Source organism: Oncorhynchus mykiss, chromosome 4 (assembly GCF_057628025.1).
Source record: "Oncorhynchus mykiss isolate SJ-2025 chromosome 4, ASM5762802v1, whole genome shotgun sequence".
Classification (NCBI taxonomy): Eukaryota; Metazoa; Chordata; class Actinopteri; order Salmoniformes; family Salmonidae; genus Oncorhynchus; species Oncorhynchus mykiss.
Genome location: NC_143025.1, coordinates 67196929 through 67210382, shown reverse-complemented (window position 1 = coordinate 67210382; position 13454 = coordinate 67196929). Strand labels below are relative to the sequence as shown.

The following is a 13454-nucleotide window of genomic DNA, read 5'->3' as shown; positions in this document are numbered from 1 at the left end:
ATGTTTTAAAGAGGCATTCGTTTCTCACTCATCCACTTCTATTTCCAGGTGATCTGTCCTTGAAGAAGGTGACTGAGAGCAGCGTGATAGACTTCAACAGCACTGAGAAGTGCCCAGGCAGTAGTGGGACTAATGTCCAGAGCAGCATCAGTTTCCAGTGTGGGAAGACAATGGTAAAGTCACACCTGTCATTACAAATGAAGAGTAGTCGTGGAAATGATACGTATTGAAGGCTGCTTATGAATTTCCTGTCAGATCACACGTGTGGGTTTAGGTTGAGAAGGATTTTACCGCAAAGCATGTCTGTTCTTTGTCAGTCTGGTGGTGAAATGAAACTACACATACTGTGGTGGTCTCTTTTATTGAACATTTTTAAGTTCTCTCTAGAAACAGAAGCGTGAATGAAACATGATATTAAATAGCATACAGTGATGTAATATCTTTAGAGTGAATACCTGGCCTGCCTATTGATAAGCAGTGGTGTGTAACCATGTGATTGCAGTATTGACAGTGATCATAGCTGGAATGGTAGCTTTGCAGCAGAACAAAATCAGTTATCATGGTAGCCCAGTTCCTCTAGTAGTGACTTCCTTGTATGTCATCACATGTATTGTAGCAGAGAGGAGATGAAACTAACTGTCATGTCATATGTCAACTAAAACTATGTCTTTGCTCTTACCCCCCCCCCCCCCCCACCCCCACCCCACAGGGAACACCAGAGTTTGTAACTGTGGCCCAGTGTGTTCATTACTTTGAATGGAGAACATATGCAGCCTGCAAAAATAATAAATACAAGCCCGATAAAGAGGTATGTCTGAATAGTGAAGTGCAGCGGACACAACAGGATGTGTGTGTGTCACCTCTTAGTGGTTTGTATGCAAGGACGCGCGTGGCAGTGTGTGAGGCCACAGTGGTCTCCATGTGTGGGGGGAGGTGAGTCTGTGACAGGCACATTCTCTACTGTGGAAAAGTCCCTCGCTGTCTCTTGTGTATTTTTATTTATTGTTGAACCTTGATTTAACTTGGCAAGTCAGTTAAGAACACATTCTTATTTACAATGACAGCCAGGGTTGACAGTGGGTTAACTGCCTTGTTCAGGGGAAGAACGACATATTTTTACCTTGTCAGTTCGGGGATTCAAGCTAGCAACCTTTCGGTTACTGGCCGAACGCTCTAACCACTAGGCTACCTGTAGAGAGAGAAAAAAATAATAAAGAAATGTGTTTTCATTTAAATATCAACTCATTCCACTATTATATTGGACTTCAGTTACAGTATGTGCCAAAACACACTGAAACTCTTCCTGTCATGTTGTAATTCTACCTTTTTAACTCTGTCTAGGTCCCCTGCTATGTCTTTGACACGGATGGGAAAAAGCATGACCTGAACCCACTCATCAAACTCACAGATGGTTACCTGGTGGATGACTCCGATGATGAAGTTCACTTTTATATTAACATATGCAGAAGCCTAAGTAAGTTTCTTTAATAGTAGTAATTATCTTATGATTAATTGAAGATGTTAGTGCCAGTGGTTTTTCTTATTGCTTCGTATTGTGGCAAAAATGGCTCTGCTTCCTCCCCAGACCGTCCAGGGAGCCTCTGCCCCGCGGGCTCTGCTGCCTGCCTGACCACCAGCAAGGGCTCCTTCAGCATGGGCCTACCCACCACCCAGCTAGAGCTGGAATCCAGTGACAGGTATAGCCATGCTAATGCTAACCTGTCCACGCACAAAGACCATGCTTACCGCTAGCTAGCATCCTCTGTCTCTAGCGTACCTCAAGCTTGATAATTGCTGTGCGACCTTCATGCTGACCGGTTATCGACCGGCCCCAGAGCTGCGTTGCCTTTCTGAATGGCTGATTTCTCTCTTTTTCTCACCGTGCCAGATTGAGGCTGCGATACGAGGAAGCCCCGGACAGCACGCCGGACTTCTGCAGCGGCCACACCCCTGCTGTCACCATCACCTTCATCTGCCCCTCACGCAGGCAGGAGGTAAGAGAGACCTGGGTGTCTGACCCGTGGGATCATCCATTGATCAAACCATACTATTCATCATACTACATAATTAACACATAGAATAGTGGTAATTCATCAAATATAAATATGCTCCACATGTCAACCTACATGTATTTAAGTACCATATCTCCTTAATTTTTGTTGTGTGTGTGAGACCTTTGACCTTGTCATTACAGGGTACTGACCCCAAGATGACAGCCAAGTCCAACTGCAGGTATGAGGTAGAGTGGGTGACGGAGTATGCTTGCCACAGAGACTACCTAGAGAGTCACAACTGCACCCTGACCAGCAAGCAGCACGACATCAACATAGACCTCACCCACCTCACCCTTGGCTGTGAGTCCGCCCAGCCCCACACACAGGCTTTGCGAAACATTTGACAACGCAATGCAATGCTATGCATAATCATGTGACCTTTCTAATTCTCACTGACTCTGGCTAATTCAATTCACAGTTGAAGCCAGTTCCTCTAACAGTGAATGATAACGTGTTGAGATACACACAACTAATATCAGTGTGTCACGTTCTGTGTGTGTAGCTACAGACGCCCCCTATATGGCTGAGGCCAAGAGCAGCGACGGGAAGGACAACTATTTCTACTACCTGAATGTGTGCGGGGAAATCAAGGCAGGAGAGTGCGGTGGCGACCCGCACTATGTGTCCGCTTGCCAAGTCAAAGCAACGGGAGATCAAAGCAAAAAGATAGCTGGGAGATACCACAATCAAACACTAAGGTTGTTTTAATAGGAATACGTATTTCCTCTTCATCTCTCGCCATCTCAGCTTGTCTCTCCTTCTCTTTGTAATTTGGAACATTACTCAACGTTTTGTTTCGCTCTATCCCAGGTACTCCGATGGCGACCTGACACTGATCTATCCAGATGGGAGCAGGTGCAGCTCTGGCTTTCAGCGCATGACCATCATCAACTTTGAGTGCAACAAAACAGCGGGTGAGCATAACCCATAGCATGCCGAAGGAGAAAACGAGGCCCTTTTTTTAAATGAACAATACTTTCTTCCGTAGAGGTCACTCGCCTAAGTCTTACCCATCACATTCTCATTATTCCTCTTCCTCATTTCCTCATTTGTGTGATTCACAGGAAACGACGGCAGAGGCTCGCCTGTGTTTGCTGGTGAAACAGACTGCACCTATTACTTTGACTGGCAGACGGCTTCCGCCTGTGTCAAGGAGGAGGAGGAGGATCTACTCTGCAGGGTCAGCCAGTATAAACACTATGACCTGTCCCCCTTAACACGCTACCCTGGTAAGATGGAGTCCTGGTTAATCTCTATTCACAGAGCGATGTTGCATGGGCTGTAGCAGACATGGTACTAAAACGTTGAGTTGAACATCATTATTTATGAATGTAAATGTCCAGGACCTGACTTCCAATTTTACACTTGAAGTGAAAGTGATCCGAGCCCTAACACATTTAAATATGGAGGTTAAACCACGTAACATCCTGTTCGTGGTGTTATCTGTCTTTCAGAGTCTGAGTCGGCCCAGAACTGGGAGGCTGTGGACGCCAACGCCTCCAAGTCAGACAAAATGCGCTTCTACGTCAACGTGTGTCACAAAGTCCTCCAGCAGGGGGCCACCAGTACATGCCCTGAGGACGCTGCCATCTGCGCCGTGGGTAAGTCTGGAGAAGATCTGGGTCTGTTTTCATAAAGCATCTCAGAGTTGGAGTGCTGATCTAGGATCAGTTTAGCCATTTAAATGATGAAAGAACAGGGGGACCCGATCAGTTCTCCTACTCTGAGACGCTAATCTATACACAGCGTTCTATCAAATCTGAGAAACAAATATATTTGTTGTCCTTAACATGTATTCAATCCTCTCTTTTAGGAAAAGACAAAGTTGTCAGCTTGGGAAAATTCCTCACCTCCCCGACAAAAAGAAATGACAGCAACGACATACGCCTGGTCTACACAGAGGGAGATGAATGTAGGAAGGACATGAAAGTGAAGAGCATCATGATTCTGAAATGCAAGCCAGGTGAGTGTTAGATAGACTTGTAAGTTAGCTGCAGAGTTGAAGGTGAACAAGGAAGTGCCTGAAAGTGGAGCTAGCTAGCGTTCAGTCTACTTGTTCAACTCCTCCTAACTTTCTTTGTGTGCCCCCCCCCAACCCTCCTGTCCTCCTATCCAGGTGATCTAGAGAGTGCTCCCATCATGCGGCACATGTCCAGTGATGGCTGTGTGTATGAGTTTGAGTGGTACACGGCTGCAGCCTGTGTTATGTCCAGGACAGTCGGGGACAACTGCAAGGTGGAAGACCCCCAAGCTGGTAGGTCACACGGACCCACTGGACCCAGATGCCTACCAGCGATGGTGACATGATACACTATTGGCTGTTTAATGCAATAATACTACTCACTCTCTTTTGTCTTTTCTCTACAGGATTCTCATTTGACCTGTCCCCCTTGTCTAAACCTGGAGGAGGCTTTTACAATCTGTCCAACGGAGATTATGACTACTTCCTTAATGTCTGTGGCTCTGTCACTGCAGCCAAATGCCCTCTGAAAGCCGGGGTCTGTCAGGTGGACCAGAGGCATGTTTTATCATACTAAATAAATCCTTATGAATATAGAGGAGGTGGGCATGCCCACTAACAGTAGAAGGAAAAGCTTGTATCTGGGCTTTGTAAATGTGCTTTAGAGTTCTGACGAATGTTTGAGGTGGACTGAATGTTTTAGCTTATGTTCTTCTGTTTGGTGTGTCTGTCTGCTACAGTGGCTCTAACTCATGGAGCCTGGGGGAGTTTAACTCTCAGCTGTCCTACTATGACGGGATGATCAAGCTGTCCTACAGCAACGGCTCTCGGTACAACAACGTGCAGCACACACTGCGCTCCACCATGATCTCATTCCTCTGTGACCGAGAGGCCGGCGCCGGCAAGCCTGAGTTCCAGGTACTGATTGGGTCCTGTCATGTGCTGCTGACAGAGCTCATCCAATCTCTAATAAGTAGCTCCTCGTATGGTTCACTTATGCGGTGATTAAACTGTAAAATCATTTACCATGAATATACCACTTTCATAACCATATTGATCCTCACAGGTTGAGGACAAGTACACCTATAACTTCAGGTGGTATACATCCTACGCCTGCCCAGAGAGGCCACATGAGTGTGTGGTGACAGACCCCAACACACTGGACCAGTATGACCTGTCCAGGTGAGACCCCTGCACAAGGATATGTTATGACTAGAGCCGGGAATCTTCCCGAACCATAAAGCTTGATCTGGAAAAACTCCAGGTATAGACAGTAACCACGTTTACATGCACACTAATATCCCGTTATTATTCGGGTTACTCAAGTATTCTGTTTTTGAGTTGATGCATATAATCATCATATCCCATTTACAGTAACCTGAAAAAGCTTGTATCCTGGTTATGAGAAACCTGGATAAGATGCCTGGGATATGCTATCTTAAACGGGATACTGTGGCATGTAAACATCTTGTTTTTCGCCGTCTGAACAGGCTCTGTTTTGCATAGTGTGGGTGTTGTGTGATGTTTTAATCTGATTGTCAAACAAATAACTTAAAGTAGGCTACTTGCTCAGTTACTGCATATCCACCATAATAATATACTTTTCTCATACTCCGTACTGGCTACTTTCCCCCTGGATTTAGGAACGTTTCTGCTTATAATTTCCGACATTTGGCAGGCCATATTATGTTTTCCTACTTTTGGTAGGCCATTTGTTTGTCAACTATACTGCCCTACCAAGCAAAAAGGCAGTAACTGCTCATTTGGTCGAAAATGAGTTAGTAATTTTTGCTACATTAAATACATGCTTAATCACGTGGACAAGTATCCTGCCTCGTATTGTGTTTTGGAGAAAATGGGGGTTATGTTAACAGTAACTGCCTAAAGTGAATGTGAAACCAAGGTAAATAAAAGCCGTTTTTCTCAGTTCCCCGCTATGAGCAGTTACTGCCTTTTTGCTTGGTAGGGCAGTATAGTTAGATATATGCAGCTTCTCTTCTGTCATAACTTGTTCCCCCAGAAGACTAAATAAAGATGTGTTCACCAGAATAACGTCTTACATTGAAAAAATGAATATATTCGTGATCTAGTTGACACTGGTCTGTTTCATTTAGGGAATGCAACGACTCCAAAACAGATTGTTCCTGTGCAAAATGTCCAAATGTCAACAGTTTGACCGGTTTTATGGAAATGAAAAGCTGAGAAAACGAATCACTTTACTGATAACCTGAAGTCTTATCTTGGCTGCATATTTTATGTGTTTTGAAATACTGTCTGCTTGCTTAAGTGTCAAAGATAACACGTTATATGTGCATTCACATTTTCTCCACTCCTGTTCCCTGAAATATTTCAGTTACTGTTCCATTTAATCCATATGAACTTAAATGAGGAACATTCTGTTTATTCATGAATACAGGGATACTCGTGAGTGGGATATGAAAGGTGCATGTAAACCGCTTATCCCGAATAAGACCTTAAGCGGGATATGAGTTACTATTCGGAATACTGTGTGCATGTAAACGTGGTCAATGACTACGGCTTAGAATTTGTACTGGTCAGGTCATGAAAAACTCCCAGTCCTAGTTAAGTCCGAAGAAGGCAGACATAAAGCAATATTTGAGGAATAATGTGTGTAACCCTCCTCTCTGTCCTCTTTCCCAGTCTCTCCCGGTCTAGTGGAGGGAGGAACTGGCAGGCCATGGACCTGTCTGACCCTAACAACCTGAGGAAGTACTACATCAACGTGTGTCGTCCTCTGAACGCCGTGCAGGGCTGTGACCGCCAAGCCTCTGTCTGCCAGATGAAATACCAGCCTCAGCAGGTTAGTGTCAGAGCTGTGGGATATCCTGTAGGATGAGTTTCACACACTAGGATGTGTGCTAAACACTGTTTGGGTCATGGAACGTCAGTTTCACAATTTCTGACAATAGCTCATTAATAAACAGTATTTAAAAAGTTCAGAGACTATTCCTAAAAAATTATTACGATTTTAGTTGTTGATATAAATTGAAGGTAAGGTTAGTAGTATCCCTCTTCTGGTTCTGGTAGCCATCCACTGTGGGTCTGTCTTAGTACTGGACTGTAGCTCGATCTGACTGGACTTTCTCTGTGTTGTTGTCATCAGGGCATTCTGTCTGAAACAGTGTCTGTCAGTAATATGGGCCTGGCTAAGAGAGGTCCAGCGATCGAGGAGAAGGATCGCCTGCTGCTGGAGTACTCAGACGGCTCCGAGTGCATCTCAGACGGCCTGAAACTCACCTACACCACACGTATCCACCTGGTCTGCTCCAGAGGATTTGTGGTAAGTGGAATGGCATATTTTTTTTAGGGCCCTGTGTCAAAAAGAAATTAGATTTAGTTGAATCTTTTATGTCATTATGTCTGCCTAGGATTGTAACACTGCGATGTGCCTGTCTTTTTCTGTATTTGCAGTCGTCCGGCCCTCGTTTCCTCAATTATGGGAACTGTACTGCCAACTTCATGTGGGAGACCGGGGCAGCTTGTGCCATCAGTACTGCTGATGGCCAGAACATGGTGAGCTGTTACATTCCACATCAACTGGATGCATTATAGTGTTTTTCATGATGTCTAACCTAACATAGCAGGTGTAAAAGAAATGCCTGAGTGGGGTTTCTTTCTAGTAACTGTCAGAGGAGGTTCTCTTCACTGTTCAACCAATCCAGTAAATGTGGAGGAGTTAAGATGGAGTTTCGCTTTGTTAAGGCCAAAAGCGGAAGTTGCGTCACAGGCTCTCTTTCCATTTCCCCTGAAATGGCCGCATGATGTCTGTAAGGACCTGTTAGATTGGCCGAGGTCTCATCAATAATTTTTCTTGATCGTTCTATTGTATGGCAGACCTGCTCTGTGAGGGATCCCAATACTGGCTTTGAGTTCAATCTGCTTCCTCTGGCCTCCAAGACTGGCTACAAGGCTGAAGGCAATGGGAAAACCTTTGTGGTAAGTCACAGTCAAGCACTCTCAGTGTTGTGGCCTCAGGTAATAGCAGAAATTGTGAATAATGTGCATTTTCCAATCCATTTCCCCGTGCTTTCCCCCCAGGTGAATATCTGTGGCGAGGTGGCAGAGTGTGGGAAGGACCAGGGGAAGCCTGTAGCTGGGTGTGAGCTGGACAATGGCCTGGTTGTTGGTCCTGTGGGAGTGGAGAGAGCTCTACAGTACTCTACTGATGGCCTGCTCACACTCACATACAAAGGAGACATGAACAAGCCTACAGGTACATTCAATGGATCCAACCATCATCACTCACTAAGGGCTAACCCTGGGGCTCCATTAGCATTGTTGGAATATGGAAGTCTGAACGAAATGCATGTTGTGACACTAAAGTCAGGTTATGAATGTTTTAGTCTGAGCACTAACTTGTTTCCTCCCTCTCCCCCCCCAGGCACCAGGGACACCTTCACCATTAGTTTTGTTTGTGACCAGGACGCCCACCTCGGCACTCTGAAACTGGTCCGAGAGGAGCTCAGCTCGTCCACACTCGTCACACACGATGTCTTATTTGAGTTTTCCACAGCCCTGGCATGCATCCCTGCCCCTGTGGACTGTCGTGTCACTGGTAGGAACAAAACTGTTACGGCAGCAGTTCCCAAACTAGGGGTCGCAAACCCATGTGGGGTCCAAAAAACATATTTTGTATAAAAAAATGTATCTCAAAATCATTGTAACCTTCAAAATCTAAGATTTGTTTTTAAAATATAAAATTCCACCATAGAGAGACCTTAGATGGTGGGAAAAGGTGGCACTTGACCGATTAATCATTCCGATTCAAGCGCAAAGTCAAGTGGGGCCTCTCAAGCTGTCATGTGACCGAATGCTGCAGACAATGGTTTCACGGGTCACTACAGAGGACTTTTGGTTCCTGACTCAAAGGGAATAATACCCTGCCTCCTCCCACAGAGCGTTAAAACCCATGGTACCCTTCACCAGCTCATATCTGTGTGAAGCTGGATTCAGATCTAAGGTCTGCATTAAAACCAAGTATCAAACCAGTTTGGATGTGACAGCAGAGATGCGGTGCGCACTGTTGACCACGCCCCCTGACTTTGAGAAGCTCTGACGCGACATGCATCAAGCACACCCATCTCATTAGTGGTGGTAAGATAGTGGTGCTTTCAAGACATCTAGGTCAAATCGTGACATCAGTGATCTTCAGGTCAGAACTTTAGAAAAAGACACGAGCTCCCGAGTTGGAATTCCGAGTTCGATGACCGTTCAAAACGATATTTCCCAGCGGGAGCTTGTTTTTTACGAGTTGTCTTGAATGCTCTGAAGTCTGAGATTTCCTAGTTCCCAGTTGTTTTGAACGCGGCATTAGAGACATGTTAGACTAATTTGCAATTGACTGTCATAGCCCCACATTAAATGTACTGTATGTGATAGTGAGGTGAGAAGACAATCAGAAATACTGTTATAATTTTTAGCAATTGACTACCCAAATAAAAAAGTGAACACTGGCTGTTAGTGACATGTTTCTTTCACGTGGTTGGGATCGCTTGAATTTTGAGAACCCCTGTATTAATCTCTTCAAAACGGTATCGATGTCTTCAGTATGGCTCTAACGTGGCATATCATTTTATTCACTTTAGAAAACTCTGGTCATACAAATGGGTCTTCATATTCATTGAAAGATATTGTTCAGCTTCTCATCCTGGATTCACAGAGTGATTGTTCTACTCTTTCAGATTCCCACGGTAACGTGTATGACCTGAGTCACCTGAGCAGGGACAGTGACGACAGTCCCTGGGTGGCCATCGACACGTCTGAGCAGGCCAAGAAACGCTGCTTCTTCATCAACGTGTGTAAACCTCTGCCTCCAGTCCAGGGATGCCCCGGTGAGTCGAATGCAATTAGCCTATGTGAAGGCCAGGCAATGAGTCATCGCTTGGCCTTTACGAGGATAAAAAGGGTGCTGTTCCATCCGTCAATCGGTATTCATTGATGTTCAGCTTTTGCGTTTGACTACATGCATGTGTACAGTATAGAAGAGTGTTTAAGTGTTTCAGTCAGACTGTATACTAACAGATGAGTGTCTTGTCTTTTTATACGTTTGTACCACGAAGGAGTCGATTAGTTTGTCTCTCCATGTGTGAGGTACTGTCCGTGTTAATGCCGTCCTTTGCTAACTGTCCTCCTCCGTCTGCAGATGTTCTCCTGGGTGCATGTGGTACCTTGGAGGGTAAAGGTGTAAACCTGGGCTACATCCAGTCCAGCCCCCAGGTGGCCTCTGACGGCTCCATCAGCATCGTCTACCTCAACGGGGACCGCTGTGACAAAGGCCACCACTCCACACGTATCATCTTCCAGTGTGACGACAACCCTGTGAGTGACCTACACTTGCTCTCTATGGGAATGCTCTTCCATGTTATGGCCGTAGAGTGGCAAGAATCTGTTTGAAATGTTACTTATCGATGTTGCTGATCCCATTTACCATATATGTTCCTTCCTAATCCCTACAGTACCAGTCAAACGTTTGGACACTGTTAGAGGAATTAAATTCCTATATGTTTAATACCCAATTAAATTAATACACTCAGCCCATTTCTAAGGATTTGTAAGAAACTAATTTGCATAAAATGGGCGGAGACCAGTCTCAAAATCGAGCACTAGCGTTTATTCTCGAGAGTACTGAACATGATACATGATACCACAGGTTATAAACTGAAAATGATGTCATTAGGTTTCGAACTGTCCCGTCTCTCCTCCACTCCGGTACAATGGCAGTATAGTTCTCAAGCCTCCCTACATCGTCTCCCACCAATTTAGATAATTTATGACCAAGCCAAGGTCTTCCTGTGTAGATAAGCATTCTAGCCAGTCTGACGATACGTTCATTCGTTTCTACCAAGGAACAGACAGTCATTGTTCTAATTCTTGATTATAATTACACACATTATATTAAAATAAAATTCATACATCTATACTGTAACATAATAGTATTCTGATTAGTCAGTCCTGATTGAAATGTATACATAATTAGTCATTATTGATAAAAAAAATCCCTTAACACACCTACTCATTCTAGGGTTTTTCTTTATTTTTTACTATTTTCTACATTGTAGAATAATAGTGAAGAAATAAACTATGAATTAACACATGGAATCATGTAGTAACCAAATAAGTGTTAAACAAATCCAAATATATTTGCCTTGATGACAGCCATTCTTTGCCTTGATGACAGCTTTGCACACTCTTGGCATTCTCTCAACCAGCTTCACCTGGAATGCTTTTCCAACAGTCTTGAAGGAGTTCCCATTATGCTGAGCACTTGTCTGCTTTTCCTTCACTCTGCAGTCCAACTCATCCCAAACCATCTCAATTGGGTTGAGGTCGGGTGAATTTGGAGACCAGGTTGTCTGATGCAGCACTCCATCATTCTCCTTGGTCAAATAGCCCTTACACAGCCTGAAGGTGTGTTGGGTCATTGTCCTGGTGAAAAGCAAATTATAGTCCCACCAAGCGCAAAGCAGATGGGATGGCGTACCACTGCAGAATGCTATGGTAGCCATGCTGGTTAAGTGCCTTGAATTATAAATATATCACTGACAGTGTCACCAGCAAAGCACTCCCACACCATCACACCACTTCCTCCATGCTTCACGGTAGGGAACCACACAAGCGGAGATCATCCATTCACCTACAGTACTCTGCGTCTCACAAAGACACAGAGGTTGGAACCAAAATTCTCAAATTTGGACTCATCAGACCAAAATACAGATTTCTACCGGTCTAATGTCCATTGCTCGTGCTTCTTGGCCCAAGTAAGTCTCTTATTCTCATTGGTGTTCTTTAGTAGTGGTTTCTTTGCAGCAATTTGACCACAAAGGCCTGATTTCACGCAGACTCCTCAGAACAGTTGATGTTGAGATATGTCTGTTACTTGAACTCTGTGAAGCATTTATTTGGGCTGCATTTTCTGAAGCTGGTAACTCTAATGAACTTATCCTCTGCAGCAGAGATATCTCTGGGTCTTCCTTTCCTGTGGCGGTCCTCATGAGAGCCAGTTTCATCATAGTGCCTAATGGTTTTTGCGACTGCGCTTGAAGAAACTTTCAAAGTTCTTGAAATGTTCTGGATTGACTGACCTTCATGTAATGATGGACTATCGTTTCTCTTTGCTTATTTTAGCTGTTCTTGCCATAATATGGGCGTGGTCTTTTTTCCAAATAGGGCTATCTTCTGTATACCACCCCTACCTTGTCACAACACAACTGATTGGCTCAAACGCATTAAGAAGGAAAGAAATTCCACGGTTACTACATGATTCCATATGTGTTATTTCATAGTTTATGTCTTCACTATTATTCTACAATGTCGAAAATAGTAAAAATAAAGAAAAACCCTTAAATGAGTAGGTGTGTCCAAACTTTTATCTGGTACGGTATATTTTTCATGTTTGGTTCATTTACCAACAGGGCTCTCCTGTATTTGACCGTCAAGACGGCTGTGAGTATGTGTTCATCTGGAGAACCTCCGAGGCGTGTCCTCTCACCAGTGCTCAGGGTAGGTTTTGGAGGAGGAGGCTGCCATGTTTTGTGTCCTGGCTCTGGCTAAGACTGGTACTTTTCTCCACCAGTGTCATCATCGTGCTTAAGGTAACTCTCCTCTCCCTGACTCCTGCAGGTGAAAACTGTAAAGTCAAGGACCCCAGAAGTGGCTACATGTTTGACATGAGTTCCCTGTCAGGGAAGGACTACATGGTGAAGAGTGGCCAGTACCAATACCACTTCTCTGTCTGCGGGGGGCTTAAGAGAGGGATCTGCACACACAAAGACACAGGAAATGACCAGGTGTCAGCCTGTCAGGTGAAAGACAGCACCCACAGAATTGCTGGTATGTAAATCTGTCCAGAAATATCTTGTGTTGGTTCAACTTCTTTATAAAGCTTTGATGTTCTTTTGGTAGTAAATTGATAAAACCTCTGAGAAACGGCTGGTTGATTATTCCTCACAGGGATGGCCTCACAGACTCTGAGCTATGTTGGAGATCAGATTGTCCTCAACTACACTGGTGGGGAGACATGCCACAAGATCTACCAGAGATCCACAGAGATCTACTTCTCCTGTCATCCTAAAATGAACCCTGTGAGTCGAAGTGAAGCTACAGAGCAAACGTGTAATATGACATCTATGCTCGTCCCAAAGTGTTTGTGAATGTGGGAGTTACTGGCTTGTTGTGGTGTTTCTGCCTGTAGGGGGTGCCAGAGTTCATCAAGGAGACTGCGGAGTGCACCTACCTGTTTACCTGGCGTACTGCTCTCGCCTGTATCCCAGTCAAGACTACCAGCTGCTCCCACCAGTATGGATAGTCCTATTCCATTCTGGGAGCTCTCTTCCCAACACAACCTCCTCTTCCTCCCAGACAATGACTAGTTCCCCCTTTGTCAGTTATTTCCGACTGACTGTTTGGTATTTTTCCCCACA

The 13454-nt window shown here is 44.6% G+C and overlaps 1 protein-coding gene across 2 annotated transcripts in view; it reads left to right on the top strand.

Moving 5' to 3' along the window:
* igf2r (insulin like growth factor 2 receptor) overlaps positions 1 to 13454 on the top strand; it is a 38157-nt gene that overhangs the window by 7204 nt on the left and 17499 nt on the right. For both annotated transcript variants that reach the window (XM_021600432.3, XM_090232772.1), the window contains exons 3-29: positions 49 to 173; positions 710 to 808; positions 1342 to 1474; positions 1586 to 1697; positions 1889 to 1994; positions 2195 to 2354; positions 2557 to 2752; positions 2865 to 2968; positions 3119 to 3283; positions 3509 to 3655; positions 3868 to 4017; positions 4171 to 4308; positions 4422 to 4572; positions 4755 to 4932; positions 5081 to 5196; positions 6676 to 6835; positions 7139 to 7315; positions 7447 to 7548; positions 7870 to 7971; positions 8074 to 8248; positions 8417 to 8590; positions 9717 to 9866; positions 10178 to 10353; positions 12447 to 12534; positions 12655 to 12864; positions 12985 to 13115; positions 13226 to 13329. In XM_021600432.3, coding sequence (XP_021456107.3) covers positions 49 to 173; positions 710 to 808; positions 1342 to 1474; positions 1586 to 1697; positions 1889 to 1994; positions 2195 to 2354; positions 2557 to 2752; positions 2865 to 2968; positions 3119 to 3283; positions 3509 to 3655; positions 3868 to 4017; positions 4171 to 4308; positions 4422 to 4572; positions 4755 to 4932; positions 5081 to 5196; positions 6676 to 6835; positions 7139 to 7315; positions 7447 to 7548; positions 7870 to 7971; positions 8074 to 8248; positions 8417 to 8590; positions 9717 to 9866; positions 10178 to 10353; positions 12447 to 12534; positions 12655 to 12864; positions 12985 to 13115; positions 13226 to 13329 — 3829 coding nt within the window. The remainder of the gene's footprint in view (positions 1 to 48; positions 174 to 709; positions 809 to 1341; positions 1475 to 1585; positions 1698 to 1888; positions 1995 to 2194; positions 2355 to 2556; positions 2753 to 2864; positions 2969 to 3118; positions 3284 to 3508; positions 3656 to 3867; positions 4018 to 4170; positions 4309 to 4421; positions 4573 to 4754; positions 4933 to 5080; positions 5197 to 6675; positions 6836 to 7138; positions 7316 to 7446; positions 7549 to 7869; positions 7972 to 8073; positions 8249 to 8416; positions 8591 to 9716; positions 9867 to 10177; positions 10354 to 12446; positions 12535 to 12654; positions 12865 to 12984; positions 13116 to 13225; positions 13330 to 13454) is intronic.